This window comes from Podarcis vaucheri, assembly GCF_965113315.1.
Source record: "Podarcis vaucheri genome assembly, chromosome: 2".
NCBI lineage: Eukaryota > Metazoa > Chordata > Lepidosauria > Squamata > Lacertidae > Podarcis > Podarcis vaucheri.
Window position 1 is genome coordinate 28,913,185 of NC_138760.1, and position 23,699 is coordinate 28,936,883.

General features: G+C 42.6%; 1 protein-coding gene across 5 annotated transcripts in view; it reads right to left on the reverse strand.

Moving 5' to 3' along the window:
• LOC309526371 (cholesterol transporter ABCA5-like) overlaps positions 1 to 14,932 on the reverse strand; it is a 54,887-nt gene extending 39,955 nt beyond the window's left edge. Inside the window, exons 1-6 of one of the 5 annotated variants that reach the window (XM_082212354.1) lie at positions 14,662 to 14,932; positions 8,809 to 9,002; positions 3,883 to 4,001; positions 2,765 to 2,969; positions 1,576 to 1,737; positions 1,090 to 1,187 (exon numbers count right to left, since the gene is read on the reverse strand). In XM_082212354.1, the coding sequence (XP_082068480.1) occupies positions 1,090 to 1,187; positions 1,576 to 1,737; positions 2,765 to 2,969; positions 3,883 to 3,987 (570 nt within the window). In that variant the 5' untranslated portion in view covers positions 3,988 to 4,001; positions 8,809 to 9,002; positions 14,662 to 14,932. Of the gene's footprint in view, positions 1 to 1,089; positions 1,188 to 1,575; positions 1,738 to 2,764; positions 2,970 to 3,882; positions 4,002 to 8,808; positions 9,003 to 14,429; positions 14,587 to 14,661 lie in introns of those variants that run through there. The other 4 variants (XM_082212355.1, XM_082212356.1, XM_082212357.1 and 1 more) reach the window with 4 other exon arrangements.
• Positions 14,933 to 23,699: the final 8,767 nt, after the last annotated feature.

The following is a 23,699-nucleotide window of genomic DNA, read 5'->3' on the forward strand; positions in this document are numbered from 1 at the left end:
AGTTCAACATGCCAAAATCCACTTAAAAACAAAACAAAACAAAACAAAACAAAACAAAACAAAACAAAGAACAGCCTTATTTTATTTTTATTTTATTTTACCCATATAAACAAAATAGCAAAATAGAACTTCATGAGACAAGCACATGAAAACTAAACCAAACCAAAACTGGCATGGGATGTTACATTCACAAGCAAAAATGATAAATGCTCAGAAAGCATCCATACAGTGTAGTCATTAGAAGTAAGTTCTTTTTTAGTTCTGTGAGATTCTCAAGTGCTTTGCTGTGTTTATGGGCTTCCAGTTTTGCTTCCATGTCCAATTCAAAATGCTGTTTTTGACATGATGGCGGAGTGATATATAGAAAATTGCATTATGTGAGACATTTACCTGTGGGTAAATGTTTCATGTAATATAATTTTCATGTTTGGTTTTTTGAAAGGGAAACAAAGGCCACCTTTTTTGCCTCTGTTTGGTGAGATTTTATCGAATACATAAAAAAATTAAAAATTACATTTGTCCCTTCTCCAAGCTTCTCAAGAAATTTGGGATAAGTAACATCTAATTGGTTGAAAAATTTTCTTGATGTAATACAGAGCCTTTTATTCTTGGTTCTCCTTGTGCCTCTAATGGTTTCAGTTATAGGTTGATGTTTCTGCATATCTTGTAAGTCATGTGTGCCATACCTCTTGTTTTCTCATTTCTTATGATGGTACTCTCCACCTACCTGTCTGCTGTATCTTATCGAAAATATCCAGTTAACCAACTTTATCGACACATAACACAGTTAATGTTGCTTGCACGTATATCCACAATACCCATTTGGGTGGACGTATATGGCATAACTCAGAAAAAAACGTTTTATATTTGGCTAACCATTGGCCTTGATATCTTTATAGAAATCATCATATACACTTGATTGATAGTCACCATGAAGGCAAATGTTATTGCCATTCATTTGAGCAAAAGCCCTCCATTATGTGAAATGCCTTACAATGCAAGGAAGAAAGTGCAATGATTTTTAATAGATCAACTCTTCTTGAACAACAATGATTCAGGGCATTACACATTCTCATTCTTTTCATTTACCTGTATAATTGCTGCATCAATACTGATCTGTAGAGCAGTGAATCCATTGCGCCAGTACGTTTCAGCTTCACATATCTTGGAAGGGCTTGGGCAGCTGGCTGTGGAAAAACAAATTCTAAGATGAGAAACCTAAACTTTCTCTGTTAATTAGCCAAAAGCAAAAAGGCTGACATAAATTCTGATGACAAAACCCTATAAATTTGTTTTATTGTCACCGAGCTAGATTTTGCCCAGTGATTCTATGCTATAGGAACAAAAATGTGGGTTTGGTTGTCTTACTTAACGCACTCTTCTACCTAAACACTCTAGGCAGCTTCAAAAAATACATTCAATAAAATAACAAAGAAAAAGCATCAGCAAAAAGATTAGCAGTTGCTCAACCAAAAACAACTGTCTTGAAAATTACTGTTGCAAGTTGCTGCCATGACTAAAGCTGTTAATATTATAAGGGGTACACATACATACATACATACATACAGGTATTACCTCTGGATTCCATATAAATTGCAGATACTGGAACCTTTGCAGGAGGAAATCTGAGATGGTAGGACATAGAATCCTTGAAAATTACACCCACAAATTTTCGAGGGTTACGAAAATTAGCCTCTTGCATTCCCTCCTCACTTAGAAATTCTTCTGTAATTATTCCTGCAAAATATAAAAGTCTCTCTTAGCTACTGTCAACTATGGACATCTATATCAACAGAAGGACAATTCAGTACATTAGCTGCTGCCTCATTTGTTAGCCCACAGCCTAGAAGGCCGTTTTTGTTTTTGTTTTTACAAAGGGCAGCTCTAGCTTTTCAGGCAGCATGGGAACCCCTGAAGTTATTCAAAGCAACAGACAGCAAAGTGAAAATTGTAAACTCGTATGAATATCATGTCCTATACATGAGCCTAGCAATTGTATGCTTCAAAAATAGAAAAGTACTTTTTCCGTGGACCAATTCTATAGATTAGGGCTCTGAGCCCCTGGCAAATGAAGTGCAAGTGTTTTCTACTCAAGCAACTGGAAATATAATGGCAGAGCCCAGATCTTTTGCTCTCAAGTAACATAAGGCACGGGGGCAGGTCACTTAAGACTCAGGATGCCAATGTCCCTGGAGGGATATTAACCCGTTTTTTCCAATAGGAGAAAGACAAATCTTGAACTTGTTTTCTTTGTTCCTGGAAGGTATAACTGCTATGTGGCTTATTAATGTGATTCAGGCAGTGGCACAGGAATAGTAGTGAAAACTCCCTTGGTATGCAGCAATGAGAACACTGTATAGTAGGAAGATGTATTCTTCAGGGCCTCTGAGGCAGTCTTCTAACATCAATGACAAGTTGAATAGTGGGAAACAATGGAGAACAGCACATTGGGAGTTAAGATTCTAGTGAGAGAGAAAAGAAACCTTCCTCTTTAAATATGTCTGTCTGAGCCCTTATATGTCGCTGAGCTGGATGTAAGAGGGATTCAGTAGTTGTGTAGGATTAGATACTATGAACAAAATGTGAAGTCAAAGGCTTTGAGAATGTAGTGTTTACACAGGAGAAACACTCTTCCATGCAGAAAACGTACTCGATAAATCATTCTGATAACTGCATCTGCCAAGTAAACGCAAAGGGAAAAGGCAAAACACGTTTATGGAGCAAGCAAAAAACAAAAAAAGAGTAGAATGAAAGCTCACAATACCTTCTGTAAAGTATTCTGCAGACATTTTGTGCATGATTTTTCTTGTCTCATCATTCGCTGGTGTGTAGCCAACAATTAACTCAGAGATGCTGGAGTGATCCACAGAATAAAGATCAGAATCAGGCACCTCATCATATTTCTTGTTTGGATACATCATGCTCATTAATATTAGCCAAAATAAAAAGAAAAGTGGAAGTAGGACTTCCTGCACAAATGAAATGAATAAGTTAAATGGGTAACAGTAACTGACAGTAGCCACCTAAGGTTGCATTCCTGTACCTAACCCCATGGTAGGCAATAAGCTTAAATATGTATAATAAACAGGACTGTACCCTTTGCACAAACTTGCTCAGTATAAAAGAAGTACATCAAATTAATCAACTTTATTCAGATAAATTCAAAACCCTTAGAAGCAAATAATCATGACTAGTGGGTACAGCATCTCAACAGACTTAAATGAGAACCAGCGGGAGGGAAATCTGTTACACCAAGTCTGGGGTTGGTGCAAAATTGCTCTGTCAACAGCTACACTCAACTGCAGATTGAAAGGGTATAGGATACGGCATGTCTATTCTACTCTAGCAGCACCCATGTCCTTTGCATGATTCTGCCCCATTCTGGCAGTTCCATTGGCAAATGCTCTTTGCAGAACAGCATTGCTCCTAATATTGTCTCGCAGTCAGTGTGCCCTTGATGATTCATAATAACAAAAAGCACAGTCAGCTGCAGCATGGGTAGAAAAGCACCAAGGCTTCTCCTGAGATTGTGGCAGTACTGAAATGACGGTGTGATTACAGCAATTCACATGGTTACACTGTTTTCCTACTGAGCTCATGATAATCATCGTATACATTCCTTATACTTGCAAGTTCCACTTTTTAGAAAACGTGGAGCACAAAGGATTAAAATTGGCTAACTAAAACACTGCCTTTAGCATAGCCCATCACATTTAAGCAATTTTGTTTTTTGATGAAGGAACCCAAGGGCAAATCTGAAAGATCTTTTTAAAACACAGCCCCAAGAATTAAAGAAATGCCGTTAAACCTTCAGCAACATTTTCAGATAAATTTAGAAAACACAGACAGCCATAAACATTAGAATACTGCTGTTCAGCTCACCTGAACACTGCTCTTTTTCGTCCTCCATTTAACTAGGCAGTTCTTGTATAAAAGAGCTCTGGTTTGTCGCCACACTCCCACATGTCTCGGAGCATCTGTAGGCATTTTTCACACGTGGCCTGAAAAGCAAGCAAAAAGCATGAGGCGTGCTACACAAAATGAATTTGTACCTTTTAAATGCCCAATGTGCATATTATTAATAGTAGAATAATGAGCAGACTCTTACAGGAGCTTTGAATAATTTCATAACTAGAATCATAGAATAGAATCATAGAATCATAGAGTTGGAAGAGACCACAAGGGCCATCGAGTCCAACCCCCTGCCAAGCAGGAAACACCATCAGAGCACTCCTGACATATGGTTGTCAAGCCTCTGCTTAAAGCTCCAAAGAAGGAGACTCCACCACACTCCTTGGCAGCAAATTCCACTGTCAAACAGCTCTTACTGTCAGGAAGTTCTTCCTAATGTTTAGGTGGAATCTTCTTTCTTGTAGTTTGGATCCATTGCTCCATGTCCGCTTCTCTGGAGCAGCAGAAAACAATCTTTCTCCCTCCTCTATGTGACATCCTTTTATATATTTGAACATGGCTATCATATCACCCCTTAACCTCCTCTTCTCCAGGCTAAACATGCCCAGCTCCCTTAGCCGTTCCTCATAAGGCATCGTTTCCAGGCCTTTGACCATTTTGGTTGCCCTCCTCTGGACACGTTCCAGTTTGTCAGTGTCCTTCTTGAATTGTGGTGCCCAGAACTGGACACAGTACTCCAGGTGAGGTCTGACCAGAGCAGAATACAGTGGCACTATTACTTCCCTTGATCTAGATGCTATACTCTTATTGATGCAGCCCAGAATTGCATTGGCTTTTTTAGCTGCCGCGTCACACTGTTGGCTCATGTCAAGTTTGTGGTCAACCAAGACTCCTAGATCCTTTTCACATGTACTGCTCTCAAGCCAGGTGTCCCCTGTTAAAATTCATCTTGTTTGTTTTTGCCCAGTTCTCTAATCTGTCAATGTCGTTTTGAAGTGTGATGCTGTCCTCTGGGGTGTTAGCCACCCCTCCCAGTTTGGTGTCATCTGCAAATTTGATCAGGATGCCCTTGAGTCCATCATCCAAGTCCAACTACCCAAGGCTGCCTTCCATAAGAGTTTTCCATCAAAGATTCTACACTATTTTGAGTCATTTATTACAAAATTCAATTATTATGTTTTTGTAAATGTCAACTGGGGCAGGGGTGAATCACATATTTTAAGCAGGACATCACAGAAACTAAGAAACTAAGGGAGCAATCAAGAAAGAATAAAAGTCTAAATTGGAGGGGAAAATGAGGGGAGCCTTGGTAGAAGTAAAAAACCTTTTGGTATCATAACATAGGGCCTGTGGAAGTTTTAAAGACAAATATGGGTGGTGAACACAAAAAGGGTCCGTATCCCCACACTTTAGTTAATTTTGTGATGAACAAACAACCCTCCAAGTCCAGATGTTATAACACTATATTTATTTAGCAAAATTCCATCAAGCTTTATGTTTGCATACGATCAGAAATACTCTTCCACTCCAGCCAGCTTTGCAAGCACAGGAAAAGCTACTACAGTGGCACCACGGTTCTCGAACGTCTCCATTGATGAAAGTTTTGGAACCCAAACACCAAAAACCCAGAAGTAAATGCTTCTGTTTCCGAATGCGCCTCAGAAGTCAAACAGCTTCCGCTGAGTGTTTTTCAATTTTCTCAACTGAATTTGCAGACAGCCCTTTGCGCCTCAGTTTCCGAACGTTTCGGAACTTGAACGGTCTTCTGGAATGGATTACGTTTGAGAACCAAGGTACCGCTGTAAAACTGGACTTAACAATACTAAAAAAAAAGGGCCCCAATGTTACCGGGACATCCCAGATTTACATAAGCAACCCCAGCTTCTGAAAGTAATCCTGGATGTCCCATTTAGGCCAACACCACCACTGCCACAGTCTCCACCTGTGGTGGTGCTGCCCTAGCCAAGGCTCTGGGCTTTTCCAGAAGCGTGCTGACAACACACTTCTGCTGTACCACGAACTCCACCTCTACCGCATCATACAATACAATAGTCTTTATTGTCACTGTCCCATATAGAACAACGAAATTGAAAATCTACATCAGACATTGAGAAACCAACAATCCTCCTATCCCAGCCTGGTTAGCCCCCTAAAAACTCTGATACCCCATAATTAAATACAATATACTCCCATAGAGACTACCTTACACTGTGTTTAAAACCAAAATTGCATTTGAATAGAAACTGTTTCTCAGGCGGCTAGTCCTAGTCTTTATAACCCTGTACCTTCTTCCAGAAGGCAGAAGCTGAAAGAGATCATTTCCGGGGTGCGCGCTATCCTGCACTATCTCTGCAGCTTTCTTATGGCACCTGGAAGCATAGATTTGGGAAGGTGGAAAGAGTGCACCCAATTATCCTCTCTGCAGTCTTTACAACCCTGGACAACATTGTTTTTCCCCTGACCGTGCATCATGGTCTTTGCCTGCAACCACAGGCCACAAACAGTGGTGGAGAGAGGAAGATAAGGTGGAGGCGGGGTGTGTGTGGGAAGACAAGCAGTGGAGTGGGGAGTGTCCCGAATTCCTCTCGGGAAATGTTGGGAGCGTATGAAAAGAAAATGTACAGTTGTTACAATTACTTATTTGTTGCTGTGATGGAGGAGTGCAGAAGGAGCAATCCAGCCTGACGCTAGCGCACTGCTCACCCATGGTACGCCATGGTAGATGGCTTACCATGTCTTATTATGCCATCAATGAATTTAATGGTGCTCTATGGTAAGCATTACAGACAAGGCATGGTTAGGTTTCTAATGTTTGCATCTTTTCTAAGCCTCCAACCTCAGGAACTTTGAAAAAAGAAAAGGAAAGGAAAAGATTGAAAATCCCTGTGATTTAGAAAGAGAACACACTGCCCTTAGGAATACTGCATATCAACTGTCTTCTGAGAAGCCAAGTGTGACTGAATGACAACAGTGCCAAACAACATTGAAGTGTGCGTGTGTTTTTAAATGTTACTCCCATCACAAACATTATACAACTATGGCTCCACTCCTGACCTAGTCTCCACAAAAACAAACAATTTATCAAATCATTAAGTTTTCCTGAAATAAATGCTTGCTATTAATTGCTTTTTAATTGAATAAGCCACAGACAGACAAAATCTGAGAACTCTACTCTCTTGCTACCGAAACTACCAAGGCAATGAAATTACAGTGGTGCCTCGCAAGACGAAATTAATCCTTTCCGCGAGTCTCTTCGTCTTGCGGTTTTTTCGTCTTGCGAAGCACGGCTATTAGCGGCTTAGCGGCTATTAACGGCTTAGCGGCTATTAGCAGCTTAGCGGTTATTAACGGCTTAGCGGCTATTAACGGCTTAGCGGCTTTAAGAAAAAGGAAACAAACTCGCAAGAACGAAATGTCTTGCAAAGCAAGCCCATAGGGAAATTCGTCTTGCGAAGCGACTCAAAAAACGGAAAACCCTTTCGTCTAGCGAGTTTTTCATCTTGCAAGGCATTCGTCTTGCGAGGTACCACTGTACACAGATAGAGACTCAGCTCACTGACAACAGACTGCTCTGCTTATTAGTAAAGCTTCAAGCAAGGACTGGATTTTGTGCATAGTCTTCCTGCTGCTCTGCATCATTTCAAAGCACTCACCACTAGCTAGTTGGCATGGGGAAGGACGGACCGCTGCCTAGAAACACTTTTATCAATCTGCCTGCCTGACACATCTATGTTAGTAATCTCTGGCATCTTGTTATCCTAAAAAGAAGAAACAAGTCCTTATACTGATTTTCCGTTTACTGCATATGATGTTGGCAAAACTATGCCTCTAAAAGAATATAAGAAGCCAATGACTTCTAATTATTATTATTTTTACAATATCTGTCTGGCATCCCAGACTTGAAAGTCATGACATCTGCAGAAGAATCTATGAACTGTCCACTGCAACTCAAGTGTCATGGATCGCTGGGAACCCCTCTCTAGAGAAACAAGGAGGGAATAAAACAAATATAAGTTTTTTAAAAAAGGAAGGAAACAAATATTCTTAACACAACATTCACTAACTTCTAGCATCCAGTAGTCACAAACAATGTCTCTGTCTTGCCCAGAGATCAAGAGGTCAGAACTAAAGGTTGCCCCTGCCTTCTCGGGACTCAAGAGCAAGGCAATGGTATCGTATATATACACATCACAATCTATATTCCTCAGTACAATAAATACATATTATGGTAAGGTAAAGGGACCCCTGACCATTAGGTCCAGTCGTGACCGACTCTGGGGTTGCGGCGCTCATCTCGCTTTATTGGCCAAGGGAGCTTCCGGGAGCTTCCGGGTCATGTGGCCAGCATGACTAAGCCGCTTCTGGCGAACCAGAGCAGCACACGGGAACACTGTTTACCTTTCCGCCGGAGTGGTACCTATTTATCTACTTGCACTTTGACGTGCTTTCGAACTGCTAGGTTGGCAGGAGCAGGGACCGAGCAACGGGAGCTCACCCCGTCGCAGGGATTCGAACCACTGACCTTCTGATCGGCAAGTCCTAGGCTCTGTGGTTTAACCCACAGTGCCATATTAAAAATACATATTAAAAGTACCAACAAAACACACAGTACTGACCCAATCCATGGATTTTCCAATAAAATTTACTCAACAGGCTACAGAACTTCAACTTGTAATCACTGATTTATTTTTACAGGTCTCAAACCTGTTTCAAAACCAACACTCTGAGCTACAGACATTTAAATAGAACTAAACCAAATACCACCCATGCATGGATTCCAGACCCCACCGGTCCAGACGTTTCCACCAGAAAGGTGTCTCTCAATTTTAGGGACAAACTTGGAGGTTCATACAAAGGTCCAAACTCCCAAGAAAGACCACAGGGATGTGAACTCACCTGTGTTGCTCCTTTGGTCAGCTCTAAGAGTATCAGGGCCTTGGCAACATCAAGCAGTGTGGTCTCTTTGGGGTCACCAAATTGTTATGGGCAAAAGACCGCCAGGGGTTCAGGCACAGCCAAATCACTTAGTCCCAACACGGATGAGAGACCAGGAAATGCTTCTTTCAAATGAAATCGGATTTTATTTCAAGCTGCAGACAAGAAAGGTGACAGTGAGACAAGCAACCAGAAAAGCTTGTTCAAAGCGGCATATGCAAGTAAACAAGAGAAGCATTCAATACAAATGCTTATTTCAGTTCAACTCACAGACTGTTTGCATGTAATGCTCAACTATGGTTTGTTTTTACCATGATTTGTTCAACAAGTCATCTCAAAGATGAGCAAACAAACCGTAACTTATTTCTCACCTCTGCAGCTTAAAATTATCTGTCACTACTGCCCAAAAACCTCTTTAGAACATGGTGCAGAAAGTTAACCATATGTACACAGGGATGGCACATTTGCTATATAAAATCAATGTTCATTTACATCACTAATCTTGCTTCCCCTCTTTGAATAGTTAATAATAATAATAATAATAATAATAATATCTTGAAAGGGAAGTTATCCTTCAAGCACATTTGTGTAATCTGACAGCAATTCCTCTCTATAAGGATCTGGCCTGTGAAGAACTCGGGTTAAAGGGATTTCTGACCAAGTTGACAACATTGGCTAGATGAGGCAATTTGCACAAAAAGGAAAGAGGCTTTTAGAGTCTCTCTGTGGACACACAGCATTGTGATCACAGCACTTTGCAATCTGGGCGTACTGAAATAAAAGCACTCAAGGAGGAGAAACTGTGTGAAACCTCATCCGGGGGTCAGTAAGGCAGACTTAAATGTCATTATAGTAGGCAGATACACTTTACTTCAAGAAAGACAATTCCTGACCAGACAGAGGCATTCTGTTTACATATTTAATGCCCGTCATGTTTGACTGAAGCCTCTATTGAACTAAACTGTATTCTAGTTACCCCCTTTTGTTAATGATCCAGATAACTTCACATGTACAGTATTGGCTTACAGAAGAAGTACAGGCGACTTCAGCAAAGGAACCTCTCATTCCTTTTTACGTGGTGCTGTAATGCTAAATTAGCAGCGGCATCTGATGCAAATCTGAAGAAAGCAGGGTGTGTGTAGCATGGAGGTCATGCAAAGGTACTTAGCTAATCAGCCAGCCCAGCTGCAGTGCAGTGAACCAGAGACATTACCCCCCCACACACACAAAAACCCTCCTTGCTAATATGATTTTAGAAACCTAGAGCTAACGTTAGGGGTAACCTACAAGCATTTTGTAGGTCCTTATTTGCATGCTTTTTCACCCACAGCTTCTGAGAGATAAAATTCCAAGGTCTATATAGACTACACAACGGAAGAAGCAAAATGATTCATCTAAAATCCGCCAATAGTTTATTGGTAACACAAGTTAATTGAAATTAGCCTGTATAGCTCTCACGTACAATCGTAGTTGTACTTTGTAGGAAAAGATGCAAGATAATACATTGTCATTCTCCCTCCTCTTAATCCAATATCCACACATGATCAACCTGTGAGTATTACAGATCACATCCCATCTTTTCTGCCAACTGCCTGGTGTTGTTTTTTTTTAGCAAATGGAACAGGATTACTCTTAAATCTGCTCAGAATATTGCCAATACGTCAAGAGATTAGGAAAAGCTGTGCACACTCTTTAAAAGTAGAATCACAATTTACAGGGCAGGAATCAGTTAAAAGATGCAATACAAAAAGCATAGTACCTCAGTCATATGCTCATTTTGTTTCTCAGTCCAAACATTAATATGAACTATTTAAAGTAACATACTCCTAATTTGTTTATTTCTTTTAAAATACTTCTAAGATGCCATTAAGGGTCCAAGGATATGGTGAACCATAAAAAATACAGTGCAAACAACAATAAAAACTCAACAAAAGACAGTTACAATAAAGGGGAGGAGCGAACCACAAAAAATATGTATCAAAGAAATGGTAGTAAAAACATATGAGTTTTGGGATTCTCCTTATGCCTGAAGAACCCCAGCCGGCAATTCAACCCAAAAGTATGGAGCCACCACTGAAAAGGTCCTCTCCTCAACTAGCCTGACAGCTCTCAGACACAAGCACTCCTAACAATATTTATTCAGAGTTACGCTTATTTCAGCTGAAGTCACTTGCAAAAAAGTAAGGTTAAGAAAGCAGACTTCTGCTAAAGTTGCCATTTAACAAGGGAAACACAGTTTTACAGTGAGCCAGCCCAATGAGTAACTGTAGGAGCTGCTGGCAAACAGAATGGCCACTTGTCTGAAGAAATCATAGTGGAATAAGCTATGTGGTTTAATTGATTAATTGCTGATTAATTATGCACAAATATGCACATTAATAAAACAGTAGTTCTAATGGGATTATGGTTTGTTTTTTTAAAAAAGGAGAAGGCTGAGTGTTGCAGTCCTAGTGGCATGAACTGCCAAAGAATGGCTGAAATATAAACTTTAACATACCGGTACGTATTTCACTACTACAGACAACAGCTATATTACAGTTAGAATCAGAGGCAATGTGCCCCTGGCTGACAGCTGCTGGGAATCACCACTGGCAAAATGCAGTTAAGGTTCATGTTTTCCTTGTGGGCCTCTGAAGGGCAACTGGTTGGCCACCGTGAGAACAGAACACTGGACTAGATGGGCTTTTAGTCTGATCCAGCAGAGCTTTTACGTTCTTATGCAGTACAGTCAGACCTTGGAAGTCGAACAGAATCCGTTCCGGAAGTCTGTTCGACTTCCAAAACATTCGGGAACCAAGACGCAGAAGCTCCTGCAGCCAACTGGAAGCCGCGATGGACGTTCAGGTTCCAAAGAACGTTTGCCAAACGGAACAATCACATCCAGGTTGGCGGCATTCAGAAGCCAAAACATTCAACTCGCAAGGCGTTTGACTTCTAAATTACGACTGTACTGCCAAAAACTTACTCTGACACTATGCTTATGGCCTGCTAGAGGAAAATCAACGTTTTGTCAATGCAATCAACTTTCCACATGAAGCAGGCAATCACTGTCAATCAGCTAACATATATCCAGCGTGTTAGCCATGCAAGCCTGTTGCATTAAAAGCTACGGAAAGGCTTGTAATATATAGCATAGGCTTTTGCGGACTAGTCTCCACTTCAGATGCATTCAATTTTATGTAAGTTGACCGATCTATACATACATAAGGTTGCATGGGAATGCAGGTGGGGAGTGGGAATGTGTAAGCGATAAGGGCTAAATGCAATACAAGACCAGACCAGACTGTGACAATTACATTAACGGTAAAATCATTATAGTGACCATTCATATTTGCAAAGCTGTGTTGACGATAACACAAATTTAATGGCCGTTAATTAGCTGACCGTTCTTATTTGCTCTTCCAATTCAAATCTACCATATTTCATTTTTGTAAAACAATTTTTGTTTTTGTGAAAATCCAAACATAAAAAACCGTATTACTTTTAGAAAATAAAATATACAGCATATGAATATATTATTTAAATTTACAACAACAAAACAATAACAACAACATGTTGGACCTATCAAAATAATATATATGGTTCAATTATCATGGTATTTCATATTCCACTGATTATAAATAAACACCACTTTTCAATAAACCTGTCTGTTGAGTATCCTTTTAATCTGTACGTTTTGGTTAGAAATGTCAAATTTCCTCATACCAAAATATTCTCAAGGATTTCCAAGATGCAGCTACCACTTATCTTGCTATCGCACGTAAAACTCTTCGAAATTTCCAAGTCTTCCTGTCAGGTGTGACCCTTCAAACATCCCAGAAAGAGTCCTTTAGGGTTTAACAGAACATCATATCTCATCATCTATTTTTATTGCTTCTGGAACCTCCTGCCAAAACGGCTTGACAAGACGGCAGCCCTAACATACATGTGTTCAATCTGCATTATTCACTTTTATCTTATGCCTTTGCGCCACAGGAAGATGCAGCATCAATTCAGGGCTTGGCATTCCATTGCAGAGAGAGCAGCTGGTGGCGATAGGGAAACCAGAGAATTAATTTGTGCTCTTGTTGGTCTTATTTTTCCCCCACAGCCTCTCTTTACGGTTAAACAAAATCACTCCCCAAAATCCTAACCAGAACCCAGAACGACTACAGTAGAAGTGAATTGTAAAATACAGCTGCTCCTCAAAGGAAAACAAGATGGCCTTTCCTTGTCTGCAGCTAGATATGGACTGTTCCTTCCCATAATCAAAGCATGTGCAGGCATGAGCGCATTCAAAAGATAACTGACGGTGGCTGCATTGATATCTTGACAGCTATCCACTCTGGCTGTGGCTCTACAAGAACAGCCTTGGGATTTGTTCATAAAGCACCACAGTCTGCATTCCAAACGTGAGGAGGCACACTGCCCTCTCATGCCACCCGAATGGATATTTCTAATTTAAGCAGTAGGTGTTACTAAAGCCTCATCCCTTGGACCTGGCTCGCTATTGCTCTTCTTCTCCCTCCCCACCCTGCGTGCATATCTCATTATCTGCAAAACTGCAGCGATGTCCACTTGATGCCTAATTCATATGCAGCATCCGGGGTGCCAACTTGAACAAAATACAGTGGTACCTCGGGTTACATACGCTTCAGGTTACATACACCTCAGGTTACAGACTCCGCTAATCCAGAAACACTACCTCGGGTTAAGAACTTTGCTTCAGGATGAGAACAGAAATCCCGCAGCGACGGCATGGCGGCAGCAGGAGGCCCCATTAGCTAAAGTGGTGCTTCAGGTTAAGAACAGTTTCGGGTTAAGAACAGACCTCCAGAACGAATTAAGTACTTAACCCGAGGTACCACTGTATGTGGGGGGGCGGTAACCCTGCCCAGCATAATCGATCACACTCCATTTGAATTGCAATGCCCATCAACTTGGGGAGGGGGTGGTTTGCCGCCGCCCCCCGTCAAATATTTTATAGGAGTTGGCTCCTATGGGCAGCATAATGAGGTTGTGCAAAAGCATCGATTCTGGAAGGGGCAGGGAGGGAAAAGCGCATAAACGTACGCAAGCGAAAGGCATGCTTTCGGACAAGCTTACAAAAAGCAAACTCCTTCCCTCCCAGCCCGCGTAGCAGCCAAGACGCGCTGCGTTCCGCGCCGAGAAGCGGAGAAACCCGACGCCGCCGTGAGGGTTGCTTCTCAATTATTGACAGCTCCAGCCCCATATACACCTGCAGCGACGGCAGCCAAGCCTGTCTGGGCTGGGAGAGGAGCCGCGTGCGCCAACATGCCCAAGGCAGCCCCGGGGCCTTGGCAACTCTCCCGAAGAGGGGGCCGTCGGGTTGCAGCTCCCCAGGGGCTTCTCCAGCAAAGGAACGTGGGAAGGAGAGGGGCCTGGGCCTGGGGGTGCTGCTCGCCCTCTCCCAAAAAAGGGGGGGCAAATAAACAAACCAACCCGCCGCCTCCTTTCCTTCCCCTGAATATCTCTTCTTCCACCCTAGTTTCGGCCTCCCCTTTCCCCGCGTCTTTTCTCGCTCCGTTCCCGCCACCGCGCAGCCCCACACGGCGCCTTCCTCCCCGCCGCCGAGCCTGTACCTGAGAGAAGCCGCAGCCTCGCCTAGAAGCAGCCGCCGCTCCCCAAAACAGCCAAGCCGGCGAGACGCAGCGGCGGCGGCGGCCCCGCTTCCTCCACCTCAGGCCCGCTTCGTCAAGGGGGCTGAGAGGAGGGGGAGGAGAAGGCGGAGAAGGAGGCGGCGGCCGGCGCGCGTGGCGCGCAGCTGCCGGCGCGCGCCTTTGCCCCCGCAGCCTCGTTCCCAGGGCAGCTTACCTGGCTCTGCCGTGCGAGAGGGAGGCGAGCTGCCTTCCGCCGGCTTGGACGGGAAGCAAGAGAGGAAGGAGCGTCGTCTGCTGGTAGGAGCAAGTTTCCAAGCCCAGCGAATTCCTCTCCTCCTCCTCCCCGCTCCGAGGGAAGGGGAGAAATGGAAATAAAAGGCGCCGTTCTGCAGGCGCCGCTTTAGACGTAGCGACAGAAAAGAAACATTCTCCCGCCGAGTCCTCGGGTCGGAATGCGGCAGATCCCAGACGCGTTGCCAAGCAATGCATTCACACACACACACACACACACACACACCCCCACACACACACACCCCCACACACACCCACCCCGGGTTATACTCTAAAGAGCCTACCCAATGCTGGTGGCGACCCTAGGGCAGCGGGGAGATGGATCGGGTGGAGAAGCCAGGCCGCCCATAGGAAGAGCACGCGCAACACCAGGACCACCAGCTTAACATGAATCAACAGTGTGGTGATGCAGCAGTGTGGTGATGCAGCAGCAAAAAAGGGCTAATGCTATTCTAGGCTGCATCAACACGGTGGCCATATACAGTGGTACCTCAGGTTACAGACACTTCAAGTTACAGACGCTTCAGGTTACGGACTCCGCTAACCCAGAAATAGTACCTCGGGTTAAGAACTTTGCTTCAGGATGAGAATAGAAATCGGGCAGCGGCGGCGGCGCAATGGCAGCAGGAGGCCCCATTAGCTAAAGGTTAAGAACAGTTTCAGGTTAAGAACGGACCTCCGGAACGAATTACGTTCTTACCCCGAGGTACCACTCTTTTTCCAGGACAAGTCCTTTTCTTCTTCTTCTTCATGGATCTTAGAAATGAGAGCCGTCATAGCACTCCATAGTTAAAAGTAGAAGTCGACAAATGTTTTTGGCTCTTAGAAATATAGCAGCTCTAATAGAAGTATAGTGTCCAGATGAAGGGAAGTCATGGTATCACATCTGCCCTCCCATCAGATGTCGAATAAATAAGCAACTATCGGGCTTTTAGAAGGCATCTGAAGGCAGCCCTGTTTAGGGAAGCTTTTAATATTGGATGAATCATTGTATTTTAATATTCTGCTGGAAGCCGCCCAGAGTGGCTGGGAAAACCCAGCCAGATGGGCGGGGTATAAATAATAATAATAATAATAGTAATAATAATAATAATAATAATTCTGCCCCGGTCAGACCACACCTGGAATACTGTGTCCAGTTCTAGGCACCACAGTTTAAGAAGGGCGTTGACAAGCTGGAATGTGTGCAAAGGAAGGCAGCTAAGATGCTCAGTTGGTCTGGAAACCAAGCCTTACGAGGAGCCCTTGAAGGAGCTGGCTATGTTTCGTCTGGAAAAGAGGAGACTGAGAGGAGATAGGATAGCCATCTTCAAATACCTCAAGGGCTGTCACATGGAAGATGGAGCAAGCTTGTTTTCTTCTACTCTGGAGGGTAGAATGTGAACCAATGGCTTCAAGTTATAAGAAAGGAGATTCTGACAAAATGTATGGAAAAACTTTCTGACAGTAAGAGCTGTTCGACAGTGGAACAGTCCTCCTTGGGAGGTTGTGGACTCCCCTTGGAGGTTTTTAAGCAGAGGTTGGATGGCCCTCTGTCACGTATGCTTTAGTTGAGATTCCTGCATTGCAGGGGCTGGGCTAGATGACCCTTGGGTCTCTTCCAACTGTACGATTCTTTGAACACAGAGACACACCATACATTCAAAGCATGTTCAATGCACATGCCTCTCCTTGCAAAAGGAAGGATCCTGGGAACCGTAGTTGAAGGATTCTGGGAATTGTAGTTGCCATGTTTCCTTTGAGGGAAGTTGTGTGCTTTAAATGTACATACCCTCCAACATTTCTCTGATGAAATTATTATTATTATTATTATTATTATTATTATTATTATTATTAATACCCCACCCATCTGACTTGGTTGCCCCAGCCATTCTGGGCAGCTTCCGACATATATAAAAACATCATTAAACATTTTTTTTAAAATTTCCCTATACAGGGCTGCCTTCAGATAGCTCAGGGCTCGAATAACTCCATACCCTCCAACATTTCTCCAATCAAAATAGGGACGTCCTAAGGAAAAGTGGGACATTCTGGGATCAAATCAGAAACTGGGATGGCTTCTGTAAATCCAGAACCTTCCCCCTGCTTAGAAGTAAGTCCCACTGGGTTTTGTGATGGTTACTCCCAAGGAAGTGTGGGCAAGATGGCATCTGAGGCTTCATAAACAACCTAGGTCTAACAGGAGTGGAGAGAGACTCCTAGCAAGATTACAGATGCTTTAGGTCTGAATCTTCGTTCTTCCCTTTTAATTTCATTCCAGGCAGAAACTTGAAGCTTCAAAGACAGGGGTCTAATTTGTTGCTATTTCAGAACACTTTGGCAGGAGGAAAACTGAGTAGCTGAACATAATAATTCTTCAACGTAGAAGATGCTTATTAGCCCCACAGTCTAGGAAGAGCTAGTGAGCCACATGTAGTCATCCTCAGACTTCTTACCAAATTCTGTTGCATTTAAAAACAACAACAGTTTGCCACCTGATATTTATATAAACAATGGCATCTTGAGTAGAAACCGTGTATATTTGTTATGTTTATTATGATATAGCTGTAGTAGTTACAAGAAATCAAATTGACGCTGTCACCATATGTGTAATTGCAAACTGCAAAAAAGTAAAAACAACAAACCTTGCTACCATTTTTAACCAAAGAGTGTCTTGCCATGCAAGCAACATTCCAAAGTATGAAATACCAGTTCATTAAATATGGGGAATTATTATTCCAGTTATCAGGAACTTTTGAACCATTGTCCCTTGCAAGTAAACTCCATAATATTTTATAAAATTGTGCCATCCATGTCAGCTGCAAATAACAAGCCAGGCAGATGCTAGTCTGGGTTGTGATTCATGAGTAAGTGAAACTGGCTTATGGAGCTAAGCAAATATGCAGGCTCGCAGAGAAGAGTTCAGAACCACTTCATTCCTACCTGGTCCTTTTCCCGCCCCCATGGCACTGCTGAGCCCACCAGGCTACTGTGCCCCATTAGTGTAATAGATCATGTAATTTCCCCTTTGAGTTTGCATATTTCTAACCAATGTCCCAATGACTGAAGAACTCCAGCAAACATGAATGTCCTGCAGCAACAAGCATTATTTTTAAATTTTTATATTGAAGGTGCCATTAATATCGAACAATGTTATTTTTTTTTTAAGCAAACAAACCCCAATTTAAAACTGAGAGACCCAGATTGAAATGCATAAGTCAGGCACCCCCAAACTCAGCCCTCCAGATGTTTTGGGACTACAACTCCCGCCATCCCTAGCTAACAGGACCAGTGGTTGGGGATGATGGGAATTGTAGTCCCAAAACATCTGGTGGGCTGAGTTTGGGGATACCTGGCGTAAGTTTTAGTTAAAAGGCTCATGTGAATAAAAAGATATTAACCCGGCACCTGTGAAGAACTAATTTGGAACAACGCAGCTGTCTGAACAATGCTTGCATTTGAGCAAGGCCAAGGGCGGACAATTGAATGCCTAATGTTTATGCAACCTGATAGTTGTGAGACAGATGAGGAGGGAGGTTGAAGATAAGCAAGAGGAGCCCCCACTGTAGAGCAAAGTCTACTTCAAAAGTAGTCTGATAGGGTAGGAATGTAGCTGTTGATAAGTGGCCATGAGCAGTGTGTGCAGGCCACAACAAAATGTCACCAAATAGCCTAAAGTTCTTCATTTGAGAAGATGCATAAGGGTTCTTTGTTCTACGCCATGGGCATCTCTTGCCCCCCTCCTTACTTGTCGGGCAAGGGATCCTGCTGCAGCACTGAAATACAGTGGTACCTCAGGTTAAGTACTTAATTCGTTCTGGAGGTCCGTTCTTAACCTGAAACTGTTTTTAACCTGAAGCACCACTTTAGCTAATGGGGCCTCCCGCTGCCGCCACGCCGCCGGAGCACAATTTCTGTTCTCATCCTGAAACAAAGTTCTTAACCCGAGGTACTATTTCTGGGTTAGCGGAGTCTGTAACCTGAAGCGTATGTAACCCGAGGTACCAATGTAAAGATCACCCTCCTGGACGCTTTTGCCTTATTTAGATTTGGTCTCTGTCTATTCGTATAGCCCAGGGTTTCCCAATTCCAGCTGTTGTTGGACTACAACTCCTATCTTCCCTATCTAGCAAGACCGGTGGTCAGGGATAATGGAATTGTAACCCAAAAACAGCTGGAGACCCTGGTTGGGGAAACCCTGGTATAGCCCCACCTGGAAAACAGATTTTGGCAGGGTGGGAAACATAATAATAATGATAAATTTTATTTATACCCCGCCCTCCCCAGCCAAGGCCGGGCTCAGGGCGGCTAACAATAATAAAAACAAGTTGAATGAATACAACTTAAAAACAAGATTAAAATACGACATCAAAATTAAAATGCAGCCTCATCACAGGTGGAGAAAGGAAAAAAGAAAAGGGGGGGGGGAATCAAACTGACTCCAAGCCAAAGGCCAGGCGGAACAACTCTGTCTTACAGGCCCTGCAGAAAGAAATCAGATCCTGCAGGGCCCTGGTCTCATGAGACAGAGTGTTCCACCAGGCCAGTGGCAGAGTTGAAAAGGCCCTGGCTCTGGTTGAAGCTAATCTAACTTCCTTAGGGCCTGGGACCTCTAGGATGTTGCTATTTATGGACCTTAAAGGACTATAAAGATAGTGCCCGGTAAACTTCTCTGGAAAGGCTATTCTATAACTGGGGTGCCACCACAACAAGGTGGTCCTCCATCTCATTTCTTTTGGTGAGGACCCTCATAGCAGGGTCTCTGAAGAGAGCATTAAGGTTCAGGTAGAAGCACTAAATATTTTCTCTCAACACTGGCCTCTGTATTGTATTTGTTTTCCCACAAGCCCTCCAACACTGGGATGTAGGATTTTAACAACGCTGTGCAGTTGCAGTGAGGACAAATGTCAGCTTTTGGACAGATATCAATGAGCATTCTCTAACCCATGTTGAAAGGCTGCTGTTGTCTCCAGATGCTGGATCAGCTTTCCCCCCTGCAGACAAAGGGTTCCTACAGATCCTCTTGCCTTGCAGATTTCAACCTTTTCTGTGCCGTCTGCCTGAAATACCAAGCAGAGTGTTATATAATGTGAAAACTTGTTGTTGCTATATGCGATCTATTCGTTACCCAGTGCTGAAAATTTGTCAGAAGCACAAATGTCTTGCTTGGAACAGGTAGGACCACGTAGGTTACACAACCCCTTATTTTTGAGTTAGCTGTTCATGAGAATGGAGTTCCCCACTCTTTGAACCATACTTTTCCGAATCTTGAAAAAGCAGTTTTCGGTTGGTATTAAAAGTGAGATAGACAGGAGTTGCTAAATTGCTTGCAGAGAGTTTCCTGTGAGCAGTAAGGATGTAAGGAACAGATTATACACGGTTTGAAGTACAGTATAGACAAAGTGCCTCGGATAAATGCCATGGCAGTTTTCCTCCAGGGAGGCCATTGTTCAGAGGCAAGTTCTGTGGATATATTGTATATATATACTGAACCCTCTGTCCACTGTGAACAAACCTTTTTAGTTCTTAATATAGCACTTAATGCTTTTGGCAAGGATGTTTGAATAAATTAGCATCTTTGTTTAGTAGAACGATGGGCCTGTAAGATTCCAGATACAGTGATACCTCAGGTTAAGTACTCAATTCGTTCTGGATGTCTGTTCTTAACCTGAAACTGTTCTTAACCTGGGGTACCACTTTAGGTAATGGGGCCTCCTGCTGCCACTGCGCCGCCGCTGCACGATTTCTGTTCTCATCCTGAAGCAAAGTTCTTAACCCGAGGTACTATTTCTGGGTTAGCGGAATCTGTAACCTGAAGCGTATGTAACCTGAAGCACCACTGTACATGCATCCTGTTCTAGGCTTAGGAATAGCTGCTATTCCAGTTTTTCTCTGCATCTGAGGGATATCTCCAACTTTCCTTAGCTTCATCTTTACAATTTATTTTTTTTTAAATAAATCTATCTAATCCCAGTGTTTGTTGTTTTTAATATCACTCCTTAACTTCCTCTTCTAAGATTTCTAGAGTTGGATTCAGTGATTTTCATTTTTATTCTGCTCTCAACTAGGGATCTAAGTAGTAAGACTGTCTCCATTTAGCTTACAAATAGACAAAAGAGCTCCTAACAGTATTCAGCAAAAGAACTTCAACATAGTAATGTTAAATTACCATCTTTATTGACAGAAAACCGATTTCTTCCATGCTGTCTTCATCAAATAGTTGAGTAAATGTTTAGTTGACTAAATGTTTTGAGTTATAATAGAACTCATGTCATGGTTCAATGGAACTTGCCAGTTTCAAGAGATTTTCAGTTTTGCTCTTTTGACTAGCATTTTGGAAAAAACCTGTCCCCCCCCCCCTGTTTCTCCAATATTACTGTTGGCGGGGATTCTTGGCTCGATTTATAGCTTGCTGCTGCTCAGAATGCACAATTATTATTATTATTATTATTATTATTATTATTATTATTATTATTATTATTATAATTTATCCAAAAATAAAATATAATTAGACCAACATTTTCCAATATACATTACATTAGTGACTGACTTCCCTTCCATGGTTTCCTCAAATTATCTATTACTGTTGCATATTGCATGCACAATAAATATTAGTCTGCTGCTTAGTAAGAAAGCCTCATGCTTGGCAAAAGCACCTTGGCCCAGTCTGAGCTCTGGGGCTTTACTGAATGTGCCTCGAGACTGATGCTGCCATGGTATTCGACTCTGTTGCTAACTGGGATCAAGTGCATAAGCTAACATGCTAATATGAAAGATCCAAGTAGAGACGAAATAAATTTAAAATGGTCAAAGAAAAATTATAAATATGGGCCCATCAACAGTTTAAAAAAACACACACACCAAAGAATGGTGCAACATTACCATCAAGAAGAGTAGTAGTAATAATAATAATAATAATAATAATAATAATAATAATTAATACCCTGCCCGTTTGGCTGGATTTCCCCAGCCACTCTGGGAGGCTTCCAACCGAATATTAAAAACAATACAGCGTCAGACATTAAAAACTTCTTTAAACAGGGCCGCCTTCAGTTGTCTTTTAAAAGTAAAATAGTTGTTTATTGCCTTGACATCTGCTGGCGTCACCACCGAGAAGGCCCTCTGCCTGGTTCCCTGTAACCTCACTTCTCGCAGTGAGGGAACCACCAAAAGGCCCTCGGCGCTGGACCTCAGTGTCCTGGCAGAACGATGGGGGTGGAGATGCTCCTTCAGGTATACAGAGTATTTACAGGCGACTCTAAACTTATGCAGGGTATACATACCAGTGATAGTACACAAAGCCAAAACTGTGTCTGTCACACATTGTAAAATAGGAAGCTGCTTTGTACTATTGGTCCATCTCGCGCAGTACTGTATTTACTGACTGGCAGTCGGTCTCCAGGGTTTCAAGATATTCTCCCAGTCCTACCTAGAGATGCCAGAGGTTGAAGCTGGGATCTTTGGATTCAAAGCATGTTCTCTACCAGTGAGTTACAGCCTTTTCCCCATGGCAAGTGGTCAGTAACAATAATAGAGGAGATAAGAGGATAGGTTTTTTCTTTTCCTTTTGCTGTGTAAATGTCAGAGACACTGCAGAGGAGGAGTGGTGGAGACTGCCTCGCCAGCCCGACCCTTCCAGAAAAGAAGAAGACTGTTCAGAATTACAACAGGAGTTTGAGGGAGATCACAGCGCAGAGGTAGATGAGGGGGAAAGCTGGGAAATAATGGGAGAGGAGGAGGAGGAAGCTCTCATGGCTAAAACAGGCAAGGGAGATTTTTGCACAGGTATACAACTCTTTTATTTAGGACATAATAGTGAATCTGGAAAACACACACACTTGCATGCATATTATAATACAGAGGTAGCCTTTGTTCTTTCAAGAGTCACAGTCTCTAGGGGTATTTTGGCTAAATATAGCTGTGTGGAGAATTCAGTTTGGATCAGGGCTGTGATGCAGGGAGGGAGAGGGAGGTCTCCCCCCCTCTGCCTGCTACTAAATACAGTGGTACCTCGGGTTACATACGCTTCAGGTTACATACGCCTCAGGTTACAGACTCCGCTAACCCAGAAATAGTGCTTCAGGTTAAGAATTTTCCTTCAGGATGAGAACAGAAATCGCGCGGTGGCAGCAGTGGGCGGCCCCATTAGCTAAAGTGGTACCTCAGGTTAAGAACAGTTTCAGGTTAAGAACGGACCTCCGGAACAAATTTAAGTTCGTAACCAGAGGTACCACTGTAATAATAATAATAATTTTTAATTTATATTCCGCCCATCTGGGAGGCTTACAACATATATAAAAACACAACAAAACATCTAATGTTAAAAACCAAAATATCCTATACAAGCAACAAACAAACAAACAAACAAACAAACCAATAAATCAATGGAAACCAACAACAACAACAATAACTATAATATACAGTTTATAGTTATACCCAAACTGAAATAACCACCAACCCCAACTAAACATTTAAATGGAGATGGTAGGGGGTTGACCCTTCTTTTGTGTTGTGTCAGGGAGCTATGCTTCCTCCTCTTGAGCCTCTTTGAAATGGGAATGTAACTTGAAAAATATATTTTGGTAATGTACCTATACTTCGCATATGTGGTCTCAGTTGTGTAGGTTGAACTAAGGATTTGCGATGAGTTGGTGGACTGAGCAGATCAGAGGTGCCTTTTATTATCTCCAACACTATGGGTGGTATTCAACAGAGTTTTTGCTCAGGGTAAAGGTAAAGGGTCCCCAGACCATTAGGTCCAGTTGTGGCCGATTCTGGGATGGCGGCGCTCATCTTGCTTTATTGGCTGAGGGAGCCGGCGTACAGCTTCCAGGTCATGTGGCCAGCTCTGGCAAACCAGAGCAGCACACGGAAACGCCGTTTACCTTCCCGCCAGAGCGGTACCTATTTATCTACTTGCACTTTGACGTGCTTTCAAACTGCTAGGTTGGCAGGGTAGACCCACTGAAATTAACGAATCTA